The 21,807-nt window shown below is 42.9% G+C and overlaps 1 protein-coding gene across 2 annotated transcripts in view; it reads right to left on the bottom strand.

Moving 5' to 3' along the window:
- The window catches only part of INSR (insulin receptor), a 158,687-nt gene that overhangs the window by 132,399 nt on the left and 4,481 nt on the right, over positions 1–21,807 (bottom strand). For both annotated transcript variants that reach the window (XM_077121459.1, XM_077121458.1), the window contains exon 2: positions 5,057–5,608. In XM_077121459.1, coding sequence (XP_076977574.1) covers positions 5,057–5,608 — 552 coding nt within the window. The remainder of the gene's footprint in view (positions 1–5,056; positions 5,609–21,807) is intronic.

The raw sequence follows: 21,807 nt of genomic DNA on the forward strand, positions 1-21,807 counted from the left end.
TGAACCAGATAAGTCCTGAAACCCAGAGGGCCCAGCCTCTCTAGAACATCAGCTAGTTCCATCTCCCTACCCCATATTATTGACAGCCCCTTCCAAAATGAAAAAGCTAGACTGGGCATAACCCAAATACCCTTAAAGAGAAGGACAGAAAGATCAAAGTTGATGGTGGAGTTATACAGAGAAGGTAGGGTTTAACAAACAAGTATGAGTGCTGAATACTTATATTGATATTTCTTTTAGTCTCCAGTATCTTAGAGAAGCTAGAAGTGAAAACCTAAAATTCTGGAATTGTAACCCATACCAAACTCTGAAATATGCTCTACAGCTAATTGTTGTGGGATACTTTGAAATTCATTGGTTTTTTGCATATATGTCATTTTTCACATTAAAAAAGGCAATTGTGATGATAAAAAAAGATATTTATTCCTTCTAACACCCTATATTCTGGCGCAGCTAGAATGAAAAATCTAAGAGGATGGTATGGTAGCCCATGACAAACTCTGGGATCTGTCCCGTAATACTCGTTGAAGAGTGCTTTGAAAACTATTGCTTTTTTTCTTTCTTTGCTTTGTATATTGTATAACATATTATATTGTATAATATAGTTTTAAAACATTTTTAAAAACTTTTTTTTAAAAAAAAAAGCAGATCCCAAACTTAACCCCATTTTTCAGATTGGGAAACTAAGGCTTGTTCCAGCTCATGATCACAGAACTCCAAGCCAGTGCTGACTGATTTCAAACAATCCTAGCAACCACTCAGAAGCGGATCCAGCGAGACCGACCTTTGTGATCTTGAAAACATCCCAGTTCTTTGGGGGATAAGTTCCCTGACCCCGAAGATTGGTTTAGGGCCTCGCCTGGGCATGGCCCTTGTATAACCCTCTCCCAAGTAGGCTTGGTCATGTATTCAGCCTCTGCCTTTGCCACCAGTCAGCTCCAACATGCAGTACCCACTGCCTGCCCATAGTAGGTGCTCAAGAAATGTGCTGAGCAACTTATCTCCACCCTGCCACTCCAGGACATTTGGTCTCTCCTGGCATCTTCACACCAAATGTGTAGACAGACTGATGGAGAGAAAGCATCTTAGGCCCCACAATATCAGTCCACAACGCAATGGACTTTTTTCCCTTTTAATTTTCTTAACCAATGAGAATCTTCCTTTGCCTTCTTTGCCATAAGCATCATTGTTTGGGGGACAGGTGGGTGAGGGGATAGACATTAATAGAGAAAGTTTAAGCTGGACCAAAGAGACCAAAACAACACCTTCATCCCGGATGCCGGCCAGTCCCCAGATGCTTCCAGAGGTGGGTAAGTATTCAAGAAAAATAAAATTGCTACAGAAACTTGAGGAAGTGTTCGAAAGGACTCGGGGTCAAGGAAGGAACTGATGGACAGTTTCTGCAGGACTATTTCTGTCACCTAAAACGGGAGTATCCACAAAAGGCTCATTTCAGTCTGTTTTGATCCCAAAATCCCTCATGACTTTAAGTAAGGCTTCTGGAACCACCACAAAATGAATGCAAATATTTAAAAAGCCAAGGGTTGGGTCTGGCTTAGGCAGGGATGGGAGTTCAAAGAATGATCATTTCCTGACATCAGTTAGCAGGACTCAGGAGTGCTGCACCTAAGGCTATCTATCCATCTACTGATGAGAACCAGAAGCAGCTGAGATGACACCGAATGCCCCAAGCCTGGGACCAGCAGATGTCAGCCAGAGCTATCCGTGAGGCTTCACCTTTGCCCATGAGGAATCCTGCACTGCTGGAAAAACAAGCCTGATTCTCAAGAGCAAAAGATAAAAAGCCTGCTCGAAACACCAGGGATGACTACAAGTAGTAGACTCAACTGTAGATAATGGCATTCTGAATATTTTGACTCAAAAGGATACAGAAATAAATCCACAGAGTAATATCCTCATGTATATATCTCAAGTTGCACGAGTCTGGAGCATTTCAAACAAGCAACTCAACTGAGAGAACTCAGTGTTGGGATAAAAGAATGTTCTTTGTTTCCCCAGGTCCCGCCTTCCCAGAAAGAAGTGTCTCCCCCCACCCCCATTTCTCAACAGAAAGGACATCCTAAAATCACACACTTTTATCACGTTTTAGACGGCTTTGGCACAAACACCAGCTCTATCTTTTATTAGCTGTGTGGCCTTGGGCAAGTGCAATAACCTCTCTGATCTCTAAAGCAAGGATAACAGAACTCCCACCTTGCAGCTGTGGGGTCTCAGCACAAGGCAGACACCACCTCTTCACACCACCAGAGTAAGCTAACTCCCCCAACTCTAAGTTTATCTAAATCACCACCTCTACCCTGCCAATTCACCCCTACCAGCCCCCACCCACCCACCCCCCGCCCCACCCCACCTCAGGAGATTCTCTGTTGTTATACAAAACTCTACATCCATGGGTGGTCTCTCTACTTCTGCCAAGACCATTCCCCAACTACGATCCCCCTTCTCAGCTATAGCTGGGCTTCTCCCCAACCCTGATCTGCCAACATTCTCAACATTTTTCCACAATATAATAATAATCATCTCTTACCACAGAACCGCCATCCACAACTGCCTCCATAAACAACCACGTTCTCTTTCCCTTCACTGCCCGACCTCTCAAAGGAGGTATGGTCTCCACTCACTTCCTCAAACTCTCTCACCTCTGTTTCTTACCATCCAGCATCTCGATCACAGAAAGGGCTCAACCCTGAGTCTCTGATGGAGTCTTCACCGAAAATCCACAGGCTTCTACATGGACTCACCCAGTGAGTTAGCTTTAAGCTCAGGGGAGAAGACCCTCCTTTCTCCTCTCCCCTATCTTTCATGATACAACCCTTAAGCCACCCACTCACTTTCCTCCCACCTCGATTACACTTTCACTAATTCCTAGAGAATTTCACAACATGTAAAGGGTTCAGGAAACAATGAGCAAACACCCTGTGCGTGTGTGTGGAACTTGTCTTCCTGGATATCAAAAGGTAATGAAGTTCGGAAGTGGATAGCACAATACTGTGTGATGGTGGCACAATACCAGAAGTGTACTTAATGAAGCAGAGTGTGAGTATGGTTGAAAAAGGAAGGCTGGACTCGTGTAAGTCACCAGAGGATGAAACCTAGGAGTACAGCTTAGCAAAACCCAGAGTGGACAATGATGGTGGTTAATTGCGTAAAATAAGAGAGTTCTTACCCGAACCAGGACAAATGTACATTACAGAGTGTTACTAATAGAGTACTACGTGGAAAAAATTCAATTAATGTAAACTAAGGTCTATAGTTAAGAGTAACAGTGTAATATTCTTTCATGAATTGTTACAAAGGCACTATACCAAAGCTAAATGTCAATTACAGGAGGACATAAGCGGTATGGGATTTATTTTTTACCTTCAGAAGAAATGAGAACGCTCATATTGACTGGAGTTGTAAATGCATAACTATGTGATCATACCAAGAGCCACGGACTTTACATTTCGGATGGACTGTATGGTGTGAGAATGAAACTGTTTTAAAAATAAAAACAAACCAACAAAAAAGCATAATGAAGCTACAATGATTAGAAAAGTATAGCACTGGGGCAAGGAAAGTACCCAGAAACAGACTCAAAGCAATGGTGAAAGGGTCGATTCCTGCAATAAATCACACTGGGACCCCAACTAATTATTTAGAGGAAAATGGACATTGCCTTTAAGTCATGCACACAAGGAGATCCAAAGTTCCTAGACAAACGCTTTTTAAAATAAGATCATTAAAATTCAAATAGGGAGGTGCAATGGTGGCTCAGTGGCAGCATTCTCACCTGCCATGCCGGAGACCTGGGTTTGATTCCCAGAGCCTGCCCATATCAAATAAAAAAAAAAACAAATTTCAACTAGAACATTTGTTTATTTGTTTATGGATAGAAAAGGACTTTCCAAGCATAAAGTAGCAGAGGGGGCATGCAAAAATCCACCTCTGAACTCCATAAACATTTTATGCTTTTCTGGCGAAGACATGAGCATTTTTGATCACCAAACAAAAAACTCTGAAATCCACCACTGATGAAGGGTTAATTACCTTCATCAACAAAATCTAAACAGAGGTGAATTTTTCAAAACCCACTAAAGCACTGAAAGAAATACAGACAAAGGAAGAGAGAATCCAAATGAGAAACATTTTTTAAAAGGTTCAACTCCAACAGCAAAGAAATGCAAGTAGAAACAACAAGAACACATCAGCTCTCCTGCCCACAATTTCCCCACAGCAAAATAAGAAGATTTTTCAAATAGTACTCAAAGCTGGCCAAGGTGTTCCCTCTCATCTGATGCTAGAAAGAACATCTATGGGTACAACATTTCCAGAAAGCCATTGGGCAATCAAAATCAAGAGCCTTTGACCCAGAAATTTCACTTCTGGAGAGCAGGCCTAAAGAAAACAAACGCTTAGGCTCCAAATCATTCATCCTTCTCTGAGCAAAAAGTGGAAATAGTCTAAATGCCCAAATACAGAGAAGGTTAAGCAAATTAAGATACAACCGTGCTATTAAATACCCGTTTTGTTTTTTCCCTTTAGATATTTCTGTTTGTTCAAATGTTGGCCATGAGCAATTTTACTTCTATCATCAGATAAGAAATAAAATTGGTTTTGAAAAAAAAAAAGCCCACATTTCTCTCCTGCTACGCCATACCCTAGGAAGAATCATTCAACTGTCTAGCACAGGAGTTAGCAAACAATGGTCATGGCTCCCTGGATAAAATCTCGCCCACCACTTGTTTTTTGTAAATAAAACTTTGTTGAAACACAGCCACGCCCATTTGCTTACAGGATGCCTAATGGCGGCTTTCAAGCCATAACAGCCGTGTCAAGTCCTGCCCGCAGAGCCCAACCACCTCCCCAAAATCTAAAGTATCAACTATCTGAGCCTTTATAGGAAAAAATTTGCCAACTCCTAGTCTAGCAAATGATGCCTTTCCGTGGGTGTGTCCATAGGTCCCGTACTCCCGCCTCCCAGCCCCAAGTTCAAGGCCGAGACCTGTAGGCTGAGGCCCAGGAAACCGCTGCAAACCCTCCATCCCCAGCCCACCTTTCTGGCAATGGCTGTGCGTCCAACAGCGCTCAACGAACTGCCCATTGATCACGGTGGCTGGGCAGCTGGTCTTTCCCCTCATGGAACCCGGGCAGATGTCGCCGCATTCCTCGTTGTCGTCTTTGTTGAGCACGATGTAATTATCCTCCACGGAATCCAGGATCCGCGACCAGTCGATGGTGGCCAGGTAGCAGAGCTCGTTGTTCTTCTCGATGCGGACGGAGCCCCGCGTGATGTTCATCAGATTATAGAGCCCGAGCTCCTTGAGGTGTACCATCTCGAAGATGACCAGCGCGTAGTTAAAGAAGAGGCGTGAGCCCCGGATGACGGTGAGGTTGGGGAACAGGTCCTTCAGGCTCTCCAGCCCGTAGACCCGAAACAGCAGCAGGTAATCCGTGATCATGATGAGTTTGGGGAAACTGAGGTCTCGGAAATCCTCGGGCCTCGTTTTGAACATCAGCAGGATCTGCAGATGTCCCTCGATGACCGAGCAGTTCTCCAGCTCGTGGAGCCGAGTGAGATTGTTGCGAATGTCCATGCCGGGACAGACTAGAAGGTGAAAAGAAGGGGGGAGGTAAGACGGGTGAGCCAACCCACCATGTCTGGATTACAGAAATCAACAACAGGGACCCCACGCCCAGAAGGAACACACGTGGCTGAATGCTTTGCGTTCAACATGGTGACCGTATCTTGGGTCAACTTAGGGAGGCCACAGCACCCCATTTATTCAACCAAACACCAATCCAGGTGTTGCTGTGAAGGTATTTTGCAGATGTGGCTAACATCTACCAGGAGCTGACCTTAAGAAGACCATCCTTGAAAATGGGGATGGGCCTCATCCAATCAGTTGGTGGCCTTATGAGCAAGGACTGTGGATTGCCAGAAATGAAGAATTTCTGCCCCATGACGGCTCCATCAGCTCTGGCTCAAATTTCCAGCCTGCCTGATGGATTTCAGACTCCAACTGTATCATCAACTCCCACCTGGGTTTCCTAGGGATTTCAGACTTGCCAGTCCCCACGTTCCTGTGAGCCAATTCCTTCAAATACCTCTCTTTATATATATCTATATAGAGATGGATGGATATGGATCTTTTATCCTATTGGTTCTGTTTCCCTGGAGAAGCTGAATGGTACAGATTTTGATGCCAACAGCAAGGGTGTTATTATAACAAATGCCTAAAAGCCTGCAGGCAAGTATCTTTGAAATTAGGGGAATAGCCAACCGAAACCAATCCTGCCAATCCTAAAGAATACCTAGGGCATTATATAAGACTCCACAAAGGTTCCATGCACTAGGGTAACTTTCCAGAAACCTACAACCTCCAGATGGGTCCCTGGACCAGATAACTCCTGCAATGCAGAGGGCCCAGCCTCTCCAGAATCTCAGGTAGCTCCATCCCCCTATCCCATATTATCGACAGCCCCTTCCAACATGAAAAAGTTAGAATAGCCATAGCCCAACTACCCTAAAGAGTGGGACAGAAAGATCAAAGACGATGGTGGAGTTGGACGGAGAAGATAGGATTTAGCAAATGAGTATAACTGCTGAATCATTATATTGACATTTCTTTTAGTCTCCAGTATCTTAGAGCAGCTAGAAATAAAAAACTAAAATTGTGGAATTGTAACACATACCAAACTCTGAAATCTGTTCTACAACTGATTGTTGCAACATGCTTTGAAATTTATTGCTTTTTAGTATATATGTTATTTTTCACAAAAAAGAAAAATACACATTTCTTCGGTCTCCAATGTTCTGGAGCAGCTAGAAGGAAAAATCTGAAATAGTGGAATGAGAACCCATAATAAACTCTGAAATCTGTTCTGTATCTACTTATTGTCATGTTCTTTGAAAATCACTGCTTCTTTTTTCTTTTCTTTGTATATATCCTATATTTAACAATAAAAAGTGTTTAAAAAAGGGTGGTGCCACTGTGGCTTAGTGGCAGAGTTCTCACCTGCCATGCTGGTGACCTGGGTTCAATTTCCAGAACCTGCCCGTGCCAAAAAAAAAAAAAAAAAAAAAGCATTTTAAAAAAATTAAGGGAATGGGTAGAAATTGGAAGAATTTGGAGGCACCTGACAGAAAAAGCTGAAAGTGCCCAAAAGAGATGGCTGGCGCTAAAGGTAATTCTTCTGTGATGCCCTAGAAGGAAACTAATTCCACTGTTTTGGAATCCTTAAATATTTTTGAACAAGGGGCCCCACATTTTCATTTTGCACGGGAGCCCACAAATTCTGCAGCCTATCCTAATGAGTGGCATTCAGTGCAAAGTTCCCGTCTTTTGCCTAAGCAATTACTTCCAAACGGCAAAGAAAATATTCCTCTGGCAGTACCTGCTAGGAGCCTTAAAATAATCACATGTCATCTGATGCAACTGAGACAATGGGATTTCAGAGGGGATTGAGTAACACAGCAGGTGCAGGAGGAGAAAGGGGAGATGTCCCGGATACGTCAATGGGAACAATCTTCAGGAAATGATTTGGGGGTATAAAGGTGCCAGCATCAGAAATGGAGCAAGGAGAGCTTAATTTATTTGTTTTGTCAATTTTCCCCACAGCCTAATCACCTCTCACCTGGCTGTGGCATGGGCTTCCCAGCCAGCACAAACATCCCCCACGCCCCATTCTCCTGCAGGTGGGCACTGTGCAGCTCCAACACCCTCGGGGCTCCCCGCACCCCACGGCCCACAGGCTTCTCCCCCGCCCCTCAGCCCTACGTGGACACCACAGCTGAACAAGCCTGCCCCCCACCCTCGTACAACACTAAGGCTCCATGTCATCCTCTGAAACCTGAACTATGCTCGAGGAGGGGAAAGAAAACAAGCTAACATGACACAGGCACTTAAGTTGTCCCGAAACACAGTAGGTACCTAATCAGTGTCAGCTATTCTGGTGTTTATTCCCCAAAACACATCACACTCATCTCTGGGAGCTGTGCCGTCATTCATCTAGACCAACCAGGAGACAGCAAATGTTCTCTGTAAAAGCTCAGGCACTATATATTTTCAGCTTTGCAGGCCATACAGTCTCTCGTCATGTAATTTGTAAATGAATGGGTCTGGCTGTGTTCCAATAAAACTTTATTGACAAAATAAGCAGTGGGCCAGATTTTTAATCTGTGGGTTGCAGTTAACGACCCCTGTCCTGGTCAACTGCTGTTCAACAGAGTATTCTGCAAGAAATGTTCTGGATCTGCACTGTTTATTACTCTAGCCACTAGCCCTTTATGCCACTGAGCACTTAAAATGTGGCTAGTGAGACTGAGGAACTGAATATTTACTTTTATTTAATGTTAATTTATTTCAATGTAAATACACACATGTGGCTAAGAGCTTCTGGATTGAACAGGGAAGCCCTAGCCCCTTTGACTGGGAAAGCTCTTTACACCTCAGCTCCCTATGTCTAAATCCAGCCCATCCCGCAATCCAGTTCAAATGCCACCACCTCCAGGCAGCCTTCCCTGATTTCCTCTCCTCTGTGCACCTATTTTGGTCTCTCCCTTCTCCTTGAACCCCCCACATTCCAGTTAATATTTGTTAGTCACAGTCTTTAGACAACTCCGCTACACCAATGCCGCACGCATGCATACACACCCAGCCTTCAGCACAGGACCTGGAAAATAAGACTCAGTACACAATCCCTACTTGTTTTATTCCAAGGCACTAAGCCTGCCCACAATATCTTTAAGGCAAACAGACCGTTCTAATGAATAACATATCTTTGAGGCAAACAGACTGTTCTAACGAACAACAGTAAATCTTCTTTAAAAACCCAACCTGAGAGTAACTAGCAAAAACAGTACAAATTAAAAAGAAAAAAAAATAAACAGCAAAACAAACAACTGAGAGAAAGAAAGCAACAGGGCTCCTGAATCACATTCTGTACAGAACAGATTAAACTAAATCAAGGAAAATGACGTGTGTGTGTTCACTGGGAAGTTGTAGGAAAGCCCCAGTGCCCAGGTCGCGACAAACCACAACCACCCCTCACCACTCGCTAGCCTCGGGTCTGCACCGAGCAAGGGCACAGCAGGCGCCAAGTCCAGGCTGGAAGCAGCTTTGGGAGGATGCCAGGTCCAAACGCACACACTCGGCCACCCAGGAGCCCAGCAGGGCGCCCAGCCCCAGTAATGTCATCAGCATCTGCTTACAGAGGTCTCGACATTGATGTCTGCCAATATCCCCAGCCTACCCTACAGGTGAGAAAACTGCAAGCCTTCTGCCTAAGGACACAGCACACCAGGGGGGCAGGTAGGGTTGCCAGATGTAAATTATAAACAAATACAGAACACCCAGTTAAATCTGAATTTCAGATACACAACAATTCATTTTAGGATGTCTGTCCATGCGATCTTTGGGACATACTTATCCTAAAAATGATGCATTGGTTACCTGAAATTCAAATTTAACTGGCATTCTGTAGTTTACCTGGCAAAGCAGGAGCAAAGCTTAGGCTCAGCCACAGCTCTGGGTTTCCCAAACCTGGACCTTGTACTCTATATTTCACACACACACACACACACACACACACACACAGACATCCATAAAATCACAGAGGCACCACGAACACCTGCCTGCCACACTCCCCGGGCAGAGACAGGACCAAAATCAGATGCAGATGGGCACTCAAAGATTAAACGCCTGGTGGCATCAGAGAAATGCAAATTTAAGCCACAATGAGATTCCACTTCACATTCACTAGAACAGCTAAAATGAAAAAGACAACAAGCGTCACCAGGACATGGGGAAATCGGAAGTGCCGGACACTGCAGGTGGGAATGTGAAATGGTTCGGCCACTTTAGACCACAGCCAATCCCTCCAAAGGTTATATGTAGAGCTATTCTATGACCCAGCAATTCCGTAGCTAGTTGTAAATCCAAGAGAATGGAAAACACAAAAATTGTGTGTCCATACAAAAACTTGTGCACAGATGTTTATAGCAACATTATTTTAATAGTCAAAAAGGAAACAATGGAGGAATGGATGAACAAAATGTGGTTTATGTATACAATGAAATATTATTTGGCAATAAAAAGAAATGAAGTGGGCGGGCCATGGTGGCTCAGCAGGCAGAGTTCTCGCCTGCCACGCTGGAGACCCGGGTTTGATTCCTGGTGCCTGCCCATGTAAAAAAAAAAAAAAAAAAAAACAGAAATGAAGTACTATTGCTATCCACAGATGACCTTACCCCATATATAGTAAATTCCAAAGAATTCATAAAAAACTATTAGAGCTAATAAATGATTTCAGCAAAGTTGAGGTGTACACAATCAACACTCAAAAATCAACCATTTCTTCTATACGTCAACAATGAACAATCCAAAAAGGAAATTAAGAAAATCCCACTTACAATAGCATCCAAAAGAATAAGATACCTAGGAATAAATTTAACCAAAACTACAAAACACTGCTGAACGAAATTAAGTAAGACCCAAATAAGTGGAAAAACATCCCATGTTCATGATTGGAAAACTTAACATTTAAAAATGGCAATACTCCCCAAAGTGACCTATAGATTCCATATCGTCCCTATCAAAATTCTAACAGCCTTTTTTTTACAGAAAAGGAAAACTGGTCATCAGATTCATATGGAATTGCAAGAACACCCAAATAGCCAAAATAATCTTGAAAGAGAAGAACAAATTTGGAAGACTCATACTTGCTGAGTTCAAAATATACTACAAAGCTACAGTAACCAAATGGTGTGTAACTGGCAAAAGGATACTCATATAGATCAATAGAATAGAATTGAAAGTCCAGAAATAAGCCCATACATCTACGGCCAATTGCTTTTCAACAAGGGTATCTACACCATTCAATGGGGAAAGAATGGTTTCTTCAATACATGGTGCCGGGACAACTGGATATCCACATGCAAAAGAATGAAGTTGGAGCCCTACCTCACACCATTTAAAACATTAGCTCATAATGGACTCCCTTAAATATAAGAGTTAAACTATAAAACAAGAAGAAAACATAAGGTAAATCTTCACAACCTTTGATTTGGCAATGAATTCTTAGATATGACACCCAAACCACAAGCAACAAGAGGGAAAAATAGACACACTGGACTTCACCAAAATTTAAAATATTTGGGTATCAAAGATCATTATCAAGAAAGCAAAAAGACAGCCTATCATGTATCTGATAAGGAACTGGTATTCATAATATACAAAGAGCACTTAAAATTCAACAAAAAAGTTAACAACCCAATTTGAAAATGGGCCAAGTCCTTGATCTTGAGGCTTGTTCTTATGAAGCTTATATATGTAGTAGAGAAGCTTAGCTTACTTATAGATATGCCCAAGAGTTACTTCTGGAGGACCTCTTTTGTTGCTCAGATGTGACCTCACTCTCTCTAAGCCCAACTCTGCAAGTGAAATCATTGCCCTCCTCCCTACATGGACATGACATCCAGGGGTGAAAGTCTCTTTGGAGGCATGGGAGATGACCCTCAGGGATGAATCTGACCCTGGCACTGTGGGATCAACATATCCTGACCAAAAAGAGGAAAAGAAATGTAACAAATAAGGTATCAATGGCTGAAAGAGTTCAAATAAGAGGCTACTCTCAAGGTGAGTCTTATGTAAGCTTCAGTTAAATATTGCTACCTATCATAACTTGCCAAACCCCAACCAAAACCATTCCTGCCAACCCTAAAGAACACCTATGGCATTAGGTAAGACTCTACAATGGTTCCATGCACTAGGATAACTTTCCAGAAACCTACAACCTCCAGATGGGTCCTTGGACCAGATAAGTCCTGAATTGCAGAGGGCCCAGCCTCTCCAGAACATCAGCTAGTTCCATCTTCCTACCCCGTATTATCAACAACCCCTTCCAACATGAAAAAGATAGAATGCGCATAGCCCAAATACCCCTTAAGAGTGGGAGAAAGACCAAAGTTGATGGTGGGGTTATACAGAGAAGGTCAGATTTAACAAATCAGTATGACTGATAAATCATTATATTGATATTTCTATAAGTCTCCAGTATCTTAGAGCAGCTAGAAGTACAAATCTAAAATTGTGGACTTGTAACCCACACCAGACTCTGAAATCTGTTCTTCAATTGATTATTGCGATGTTTTGAAATTTATTGCTGTTTGGTATATATGTTATTTTTCGCAAAAAAAGAGAAAAAGTCGATTGTGATGATAAACGCACAGCTATATGATGATATTGTGAACTGCTGATTGTATACTTCGGATGAGTACATGGTATGTGACTATGTAATATATATCAATAAAAAATAAATAATTTTTAATAAAGGGGGCAAAGGACCTGAATAGACATTTCTCCAAACAAGATATACAAATGGCCAAACAGCATATGGAAAGTGATTCACAACCATAAGCCATTAAGGAAATTCAAATTAAAACCATGATGAGATACACTTTCATACTCACTAGAATGACTAAAATAAAAAGATGGACAATAACAAATTCTGACAAGGATGTAGAAAAAAAGAGACTCTTCATACTCTACTGAAGGGAATGCACAATGGTTCAGCCACTGTGAAAAACAGCAGTAGATAGTTTCTTGAAAAAATTAAACATAGAAGTACCACGTGATCCAGTGTTGGGGCTTGAGTCATGTCCCCCACAAAAAGGCATGCTCAGGTCTGAACCCCTAGAGCTGTGGGTGTAAACCCATTTGTAAACAGGACCTCTGAAGATGATATTGGTTAAGGTGAGGCCACATTTGAAACATGGGTCTTAATCTAATATGGCTTAAGTCCTTATAAACAAAAGACACAGAAAGAAACCACGGAGAGCAGTCAGAGGCTGGAAGTCAGAGAAACCCAGACAAGAAAGGCAGAGATGCTGCCATGTACATCCATGTGATGGAAAAGCTGAGGAACCCCAAAGAATGCCAGCCAACCAGAAGATACCGATACAGAAGGAAGCACATCTTCTAGCCTCTGAACCAGGAACCAATGCATTCCTGTTGTTAAGCCAACTCACTGTGTGGTATTTGTTTAAGCAACCAGGAAACTAAAACACCTGGCAATTCCATATATATATATATACATGAGTGGAATTGCCAGGTGTATATTTCACTTCCAAGAGAAGTGAAAATATATATTCAGGCAAAAACTTAAACACAAATTTCCATAGCAGTACTATTCAAATAGCTGGAAATGTCCATCAATGGAGGAATGGATAAACAAGCTGTGGTATATCCACGCGATTGGATACTATCTGGTCATTAAAAGGAGTGAAGTACTGGTGCAAGGCACAACATGGACGAATCCCAAAAGCATTAGGCTAAGCAAAAGAAACCAGATGCAAAAAGTCACATATTGTAGGATTTCATCTATGTGAAACATCCTGAATAGGTAAATCATGGAGACAGAAAGGCAATTAGTGGTTGCCAGGGGATGGGAGGAAGGAGAAATGGGGAGAAATTGCTTAATGTGTACAGGGGACAGGGGTTTCCCTCGGGTGATGAAAATCTTTGGAACTAGATAAAGGCATCCGTTGTACCACACTATGAATGCACTAAACGTCTTTGAGTTGTCCCCTTTTAAATGGTTAATTTTATGTTACGTGAATTCTGCCTCCATTAAAAGAAATGACTTCTAATACGTGCCTTGAAAACATTATACTGAATGAAAGAAGTCAGACGTAAAAGACCATATATTATACGATTCCATTTATATGAAATACCCAGAACAGGCAAATCTGTTGAGACAGAAAGCAGACTAGCAGTTGCCCAGGGCTGGTTGGTGGGGTGGGGGGGGGGGACTGCTGTGGTTTTGTGGGAAATGTGGGGTGACTAAGGGGTATGGGGCTTCTTTCGGGGGTGATGAAAATGTTCTAAAATGGATGTGACAGTTGTTCAACTGTATGAACATACTAAAAGCCACTGAATTGTACACTTTAAATGTGTGAATTGAACAGTATATGAATTATACCTCAATAAAGACATTATAAAAGAGATTAAATGGCTATGATTTTAGAGACTATAAAGAATTGCTTTTTCTTGTTTTAATATCCAATAAATCAAATTTTAATTCATTAAATCCCTATTTAATGCCCCTATTAGCATAAGACAATAGAGCAATTTACTGATGGGACAGAAAACATGCAATGGATGTTAGAAATGACATCAGGAGACCTCCTACTGGCTTGAATGTCTCTGGGTGAGAAGGGAAGCATGCTTCAAGATGTTAATAAGGAACAGATGGTTCATCATCTCTTAGGCACAGGTATTACACTAAAAATTAAAGCCCAAAAGGAGATTCTATTTCCATTTCCATGTTTCAGACAAGCAATTCAAGATTCACACAATAAGTGCTGGCACCAGGATGCAGCTTCTATCCTCATGCCCACTGTGCTGGTTTGAAAGGATGTATGTCCCCTAGAAAAGCCATGTTTTAATCTAAATCCCATTTCACAAAGGCAGAATAATCCCTATTCAATACTGTATGTTTGCAACTGTCATCAGATCAACTCCCTGGAGATGTGATTTAGTCAAGAGTGGTTGTTAAGCTGGATAAGGTGACGACATGTCCCACCCATTTGGGTGGGTCTTGAACCAAATTTCTGAAGTCCTATAAAAGAGGAAACATTTCAAAGAATTAGAGATTCAGAGAGAACAAAGCAGAACGACATAGCCACAAGAAGCAGAGTCCACCAGCCAGTGACCTTTGGAGATGAAGAAGGAAAATGCCTCCCGGGGAGCTTCATGAAACAGGAAGCCAGGAGAGAAAGCTAGCAGATGACGCCAAGTTCGCCATGTGCCCTTCTCACTTGAGAGAGAAACCCTGAACTTCACTGGCCTTCTCGAACCAAGGTATCTTTCCCTGGATGCCTTAGATTGGACATTTCTATAGACTTGTGTTAATCAGGACATTTTCTTGGCCTTAGAACTGTAAAGTAACAACTTATTAAATCCCCCTTTTTAAAAGTCATTTCGCTTCTAGTATATTGCATTCCGGTGGCTAGCAAACTAGAACAACCATTATGTCACCATTTTAATATCTTCCTTCATGCAAAAGTATACCTGATGAACGGGCTGTGAGGGTAATTCAGTGATAGAATTCTCACCTGCATTGCGGGAGACCCAGATTCGATTCCCAGCCCATGAACTTCCTCCCCCCACCAAAAAAAAAAAAAATTCAACAAATGGTGCTGCAATAATGGGATACTCACATGGAAAAAGAATGAAATGTGACCTCCACCATACAGCATACAAAATACATATATATACACATACGCACACACACCTAAATGAAAAGGTTGGCGAATACAACTTTAAAAAGGAGACAGTGGAATAGGTTTCAGGGAGTGACAATCTAGGGGAAGCTGGTTAAAGAAAATATCATTGGTTTGCTGGTTCAGCAAATATCCACTGGGCACATCTTCCATGCCAAATGCTGTTCAAGGCTGGAAATATTATAGGGAGTAGAACCAGCGAAATCTCACAGTCCAAGCAGATGCAAACTACCAACTCAATTTAAAATACAGCTGAGAAAGAAGTCACCAAAGACCTTCAGGAGCTAAAAGAGAGAATATAAATGAGCTATCAGTCCAGTTCAGGATAATCAAGGAGGGCTTCCCTGAGGAGGTGATATCACGATTAAACATTGCAATTAAGAAACATCCAAGGCGGGAAATGATGGCACAGTGACAGAGTTTTTGTCTGCCATGCTGGAGACCCGGGTTTGATTCCTGGTTCCTGCCCATGCCAAAAAAAATTAAAGAAAGAAAAAATCATTCAGTTCTGCCTACTTCATTTTAAGGTCAAGAGTGATGGCAAATAATAGCTTATTCCTATGGATGACCCACAAATGTAGGGTCTAAAGCAGCATTATCCAATAAAAATATAATACAAGCCACATAGGAAATTGAATTTTTCTTTAAAAAGGTGAAAAAAACAGGTGAAATTAAATATATTTAGCCCAATGTATTATCATTTCAACATGCAATCAACATTTTTAAAGTATTAATGAGATAGTCTACAGAATTTCTTTCATGCTAAGGCTTTACAATGCACTCTGTATTTTACACGTGTAGTACATCTCAATTCAGATGCTAAATTTTCACTGTAAATAAATTCATCTGTGTTTAGATCTCATAAAATAGAAAGTCGAAAATGCAGATCTGCATACCCAAAGCTGTTCCAAAGATAACTATAAGCTTTCCCAATAACTGAATCAACCATCAGTTATTTTAATTAAAATTTAAAAATTAAATTTTAATTTAAATGGAAGTTAAATAAAATTAGAAATGGAGTTCTTTTGTCTCACCGCCCACCTTTCAAATGTCCAGTGGCCACATGGGGCTAGTAGCTGACGGATTACCCAGCAAAGAAGGCAGAAAGTTCTACCTAACAGTGCAAAGCCTTCCCCCTCAACCAGGGGAATCTAAGAATTTTCCAGAAGGAAAGACAGACAGGAGAGCCCTCTAGGTTTTCTCTCACCATGAAAGTAACAGAAAAGCAGGGCAAAGGTTCTAGCAGATTTTTTAAATCCTTTCCAGTGCTAAGATTTCCTGTACTCTCTTCTGTCAATCACGAATGCCCCTGTTCCTTAGCTGCAGCGTTCCTAAAATACTTCCTAGTGATATTTCCTGGGGCCCCCACGTTCCTCTCTGCATTCTTTCCAGCCTTAAAACCACTTCCTGCTAAATTCAGGTGGTCCTGCCCCAACAAGCTCCCAGCTCAGGTGTCAGGACACCACCCATACCTGCTTCGGAAACCACTAGAAACCTGAGTGAGTTGGGCTCTCACCCCAGATCTAGCACCTGAATGCAATGCAATCCTGGGTCACACTCTCAGCCTCTGCGTGTCTCAGTTTCCTCACCTGTAAATGATGATAGCCTGATAAAAGCTATGGAGAACAGATGAGAACTGGTGGCTGTCTATGTACATATGAGTTCTCCAGTCCGAACTACATGGAACCAACTCCCACATTTAGCACCTTCAGAAATGAGAGTCTGGGCATTGGGATCTCAGACACCCCTAAAATTCTCTGCCTACCCCAAGGACTGTCTCTCAACACTGACTTCCAGAAAGGAGAACAAATAGAGATTTGGGGAATGACGGCGTTGGAAGATCTAGATTCTAATGCAGATTCTATACCCAGCAGAATAGAAAGACAAACACTTGCTGGGCACCCCTGTACACCAGGCATCTCACTGGGCATGAGGGAATAGCAAATAAATAAGATTGCCGCAGCCCAGGAAGCAGGGGACTATGATAAGCTGCCCTCAGAGTTTAGACAAAGTAATGAAGCAATTAACTGCACAGTCTCGAGGTCACACAGCAAGGGTGCAAATTTCAAGTTTGCCATTTGGCAGCTGTGTGAGTTCAGGCAAATTACTTAACCTCTCTGGGCTTTAATTATCATGGAATCCCTGCTGAGTGGCAAGCTAGGGAAGGAGGGGGTGAGATAAAAATAATGGAGGGTGGGAAGGAAGAACACAGGAGAGGAGGGAAGAGAGAGGAGAAGGAAGCAGAGAAAGTGGATGGGACAGCTCAGAGAAGGACTGAGAGCCAGAGGAAGCACAGGAAACCTTCACAGACTGTGGGGGAGTTGAAGGAATGAGTGATGAAACTGCCTGGGGGGGGAGGGGCAGGCAACTGCATAAACACAGATTCCTGTAGACCCAGCAATTCCTGTTTGGGAAAACCCACAGGTTTGCTCATGCCAGTGTAATTCAATGCAGCACGGTCTATGATGGCATGAAACTAGAAACAATGTAGCTATCCATCCACAGGGGAGCTCTCAAATCTATTCTGAGCCTTCTGTAAAGCACAGGTCCTCAAAATGGGGATCTAGAACCAGAAATATCCACATCACCTGGGAACTTGCTAAAACTGCAGATTGTCAGGCCCTACCCCAGACCTACTAAATCAGACACTGGGGGGTGAGGAGAGTGGGGGAACAGCTATCTGCGTCTTAACAAGCCTCTGGGTGAGATGCACACCCAACCCCAAGAACCAGTGATAGACAGGGCTTGGCATAAACTTTCTATGCAGGGCCAGAGAGTAAATGTTTCCACTTTGGTGGGGAATCCCAGCTCTGTTGCAACTGCTCACCTCTCTCCCAGCATGCAAAATCCTTTACAGACAACACATAAACATGTGGGCATCCTGCACACCAGTGAAACTTTGTTTTTGTTTTGGGAGGGGTACATGGTCTAGGAATGAACTGGGTCTTCCACATGGAAGGGGAGCACCGAACCACCCGTGCACCTTAGTGAAACTTTCTTTAGAGGCACAGAAGTTTTAATTTCACATAATTTTCATGTAGCATTAAAGAACAACTTGAGCTTTTTTCAACTAACTACTTAAAAATGTAGATACCATTCTTAGCTCAGAGGCCCTAAGAACACTGGCTAAGTGGAGGAGGGAACTTTGTCCATAGTTTGCCAGCCCCCTGACATGATGGAATACTGTGCAGCTGTAAAAAAGGAACATGGAAGCTCCTTATGTGTGGTCCGAAAAGACCTACAGGATATGCTATTAGTAGTAAAGGGCAAGGGGAGGACCCGGCAACATGATAAACTATCATTTCAGTTAAAAATAAAAAGAGGGGAGGGAAATCAGATACACATATTGGCTTGTGTATTGCAAATGCTACTTTCTGGAAGGGTAATTCTCACCAGCCCACACACTGAAAATGATTCCATTCATGCAAGTCATCAGCATTTCCCTAGAACACGTCCACATTGGCCCCACCATCTTATGGGCACCGGGACAGACAAACCGAGTTTGTACTGAAAGGGAAGGAGACAGATTGGGATGAGGAAGAGATCAGGGGAAGGAAAGGAGCCTCTGTCCTGGTTCTGTTGGGAAAGAAGCAGGAGTCAGTGAAGGAAAAGGGAGAAGGAGGGTGGTTCAGACCCAGGAAGTGCATGCAACCATGCGAAGGTACTAAGAACAGGGAACCCCGAGGAACTGTGGACTCGGAAGGCCAGGAGAGGGAGGGGAGGTAGCCCAGGGCTGCAGCTAAGCTCAGGAGCCCAGAAAAGGGGCTTACCTGGTAGCTGTGGAAGGACAAAAGAAGGAAAAGCAGAGAACTCCCCTTGGCAACAGAGTGGAGAAAGTTCTAACAGGAATCATGCTGCAAGCCCTGCTAAGGCATGGCTGAGGGGGAAAGGGTGAGGATTCAGAGGCCAGGTATATCCCAGGGCTGGGTGCAAGAAGAAGAGGCAAGCTTTAAGGGCCCCTGAGGAAATAGCATCAACATGGCTTGGTACCCAGGGGAGGGAGAAGAGAGGGGAAGATGTGAGAGAGAGGTTCCTTCAACCTAGAGAAGCCAAAAAAAGGACCACTTAGGGTGATGAGGACAGCAGGTTCAGTTTGGGGCATGCTGGGTTTGTGGGGGCTGTAGGATGCTTGGGGGTGTTGTTTCGGTGGGTGCCGGAAAGATGTAGGTCTGCAAGCGGACAGGGAGACAGAGCTGGTGGAAGTGGTGACAATGTGTGACTTTATCAGGAAGGCAGGGAGACAACAAGAGAAAGGAGAAAGGGATAGAAGGAGGGCTCCGGGGAGCCCAGTATTTAAGGACAAGAGACTACAGAGAGAAAGAGACAGTCAATGCCCCCCAGCCACACTCTGACACCAACACCTTTTGTTCACCTGCCTGGTGCAGCTCTGAAAGCTCAGAAACATCTAGGCTAATTCCTCCAGGCAATGATATACTTTTGTAAGCATAACTACATCAAACCATGGGGCCAAAGAGGAGTCTGCATGCCATCTCCAGAACCTGACTCCCTCCTTTACACAAAGGAGGGCAGAGAGCCCAGAGAAGACACAGGAACAAAAATCAAGGGGACTTCTGCAAGACCAAAAAAGCAAGTTGTAAAAAAGTAGCAGGCAGCATTGATACACTGTAACTGGGCATAATTACCAAGGACCATTTCCGCTAGAAAGCATCCCTTTTCTTGCCTGCTAGAAGGGAACAAAGGATGCAATCCAGAGAACAGATTGGTAACAAGGAATTAAAGAAAGGGAGTCAGGAAACAACATCCTATTCACTTTGCATCCAATCACAACCTTTTCTCACACTGCTAAAAAATGTAGTTTTTGGAAAGTACCTACATTTTCCACATTTCCGCAAAAGCAAAGGGGAGAGACAAGAGTCTCCTGACAACAGGCTAACCATTCCTAAACAGAAGACAGGGGCTTCCAGCTAAGCCTGACAAGAAACATTTCCTTAAGGAATCGGGCAAAAAAAAAAAGGTCAGATTCTAAATCAAGTTTGAATCCACAGAGTATTTCCTTCCACTCCTACTGGAATTTGTATCCAGCCTGCATTTGGCAACACAGGACACAAATCTTGCTCTTCTAGAAACAGAATATGTTTCTAAAATCCCAAAAGCCATGGCAGAACACCTTGGGCCTGCGATGAGCGGAGCACAGGGGTTCCCTCCCTGAAATACAGAATTTTGTAGCTTCTCTTGAACTCTCCAAGTCGCCACTAAGGATTTGCAGGCAAATGAAAACAAGACAAAAAGATCACATGTGCTCCAAAAGATCACATGGAAAATGGCAAGCCCAAATTCACAAATTTTAAACCACGATGAAAGGAAACCATGGACTTAAATTCTAAATTTTCAGTTTTAAGAATAGTAATCCAGAAAAAATATGGAACTATTAAGCTTTACCAGCGGGGAAACCCCTGATGCTGTCTCAAACATTAGGGACTCCCAAGCCAATAGGCCAAGCCCTTGATCTTGAGGCTTGCTCTCGGGAAGCTTATTTCTGTAGCAGAGAAGCTAAGTCTACCTATAGTTATGCTATGCCTAAGTTACTTCCAGAAAACCTCTTTTGTTGCGCTCTCTCTCTCTCTCTCTCTCTCTCTCTCTCTCTCTCTCTCTCTCTCTCTCTGCCCAACTCTGCAAACGAAATCATTACCCTCCCCACCCCCACATGGGACATGACATCCAGGGGTGAAAGTCTCCCTGGCAGCATGGGAGAGGACACCCAGGGATGAGCCTGGCCCTGGCACCATGGGCTCAACAATGCCTTCCTGACCACAAGGGGGAAAAGAGATGTAACAAAATAAGATATCAGTGGCTGAGGGAGTTCAAATAGAGTTGAGAGGCTATTCTGGAGGTCACTTTTACACAAGCTTCAGTTAGACACTGCAACCTATCATAACTTGCCAACCCCCAACCAAAACCAGTCCAGCCTATCCTAAAGAACACTAGGGTGATATATAAGATTCTAAAAAAGGTTTAACACACTAAGATTACTTTCTAAAAACCTACAACTTCCAGATGATTCCTGGGTCAGGTAAGTGCTGAAATGCAGAGGGGCCAGCCTCTCCAGCACATCAACCAGTCCCAATCCCTACCCCATATTATCGACAGCCCTCTCCAAAGTGAAAAACCTGGAATGGGCATAGCTCAATCTAAAGACTGAGAGAAGGATCAAAGAAGAAGGAAGAATTATAACAGATAGGATTTAGCAAATGTGTATGACCACTAAATCATCATATTTCTTTCGGTCTCCAGTGTCTTAGAGCAGCTAGAAGGAAAAACCTAAAACTATGGGATTGTAATCCATACCAAACTCTAAAATCTGTTCTCTAACTACTTGTTACAATGTACTTTGAAATGTATTGCTTTTTTGTATGTATGCCATATTTCACAATAAAAAAATGTTTTGAAAAAAAGAATAGTAATCCAATGATAGATGTTTTTCAAAATCTAGAGAAAACTACAGGGAGGGGAGCTCATCTGTAGTTGTCAGGGGTTAGGGGTGGGGCTGGGTATAATGATAA

The sequence above is a fragment of the Tamandua tetradactyla genome, chromosome 11, assembly GCF_023851605.1.
Source record: "Tamandua tetradactyla isolate mTamTet1 chromosome 11, mTamTet1.pri, whole genome shotgun sequence".
Lineage (NCBI taxonomy): Eukaryota > Metazoa > Chordata > Mammalia > Pilosa > Myrmecophagidae > Tamandua > Tamandua tetradactyla.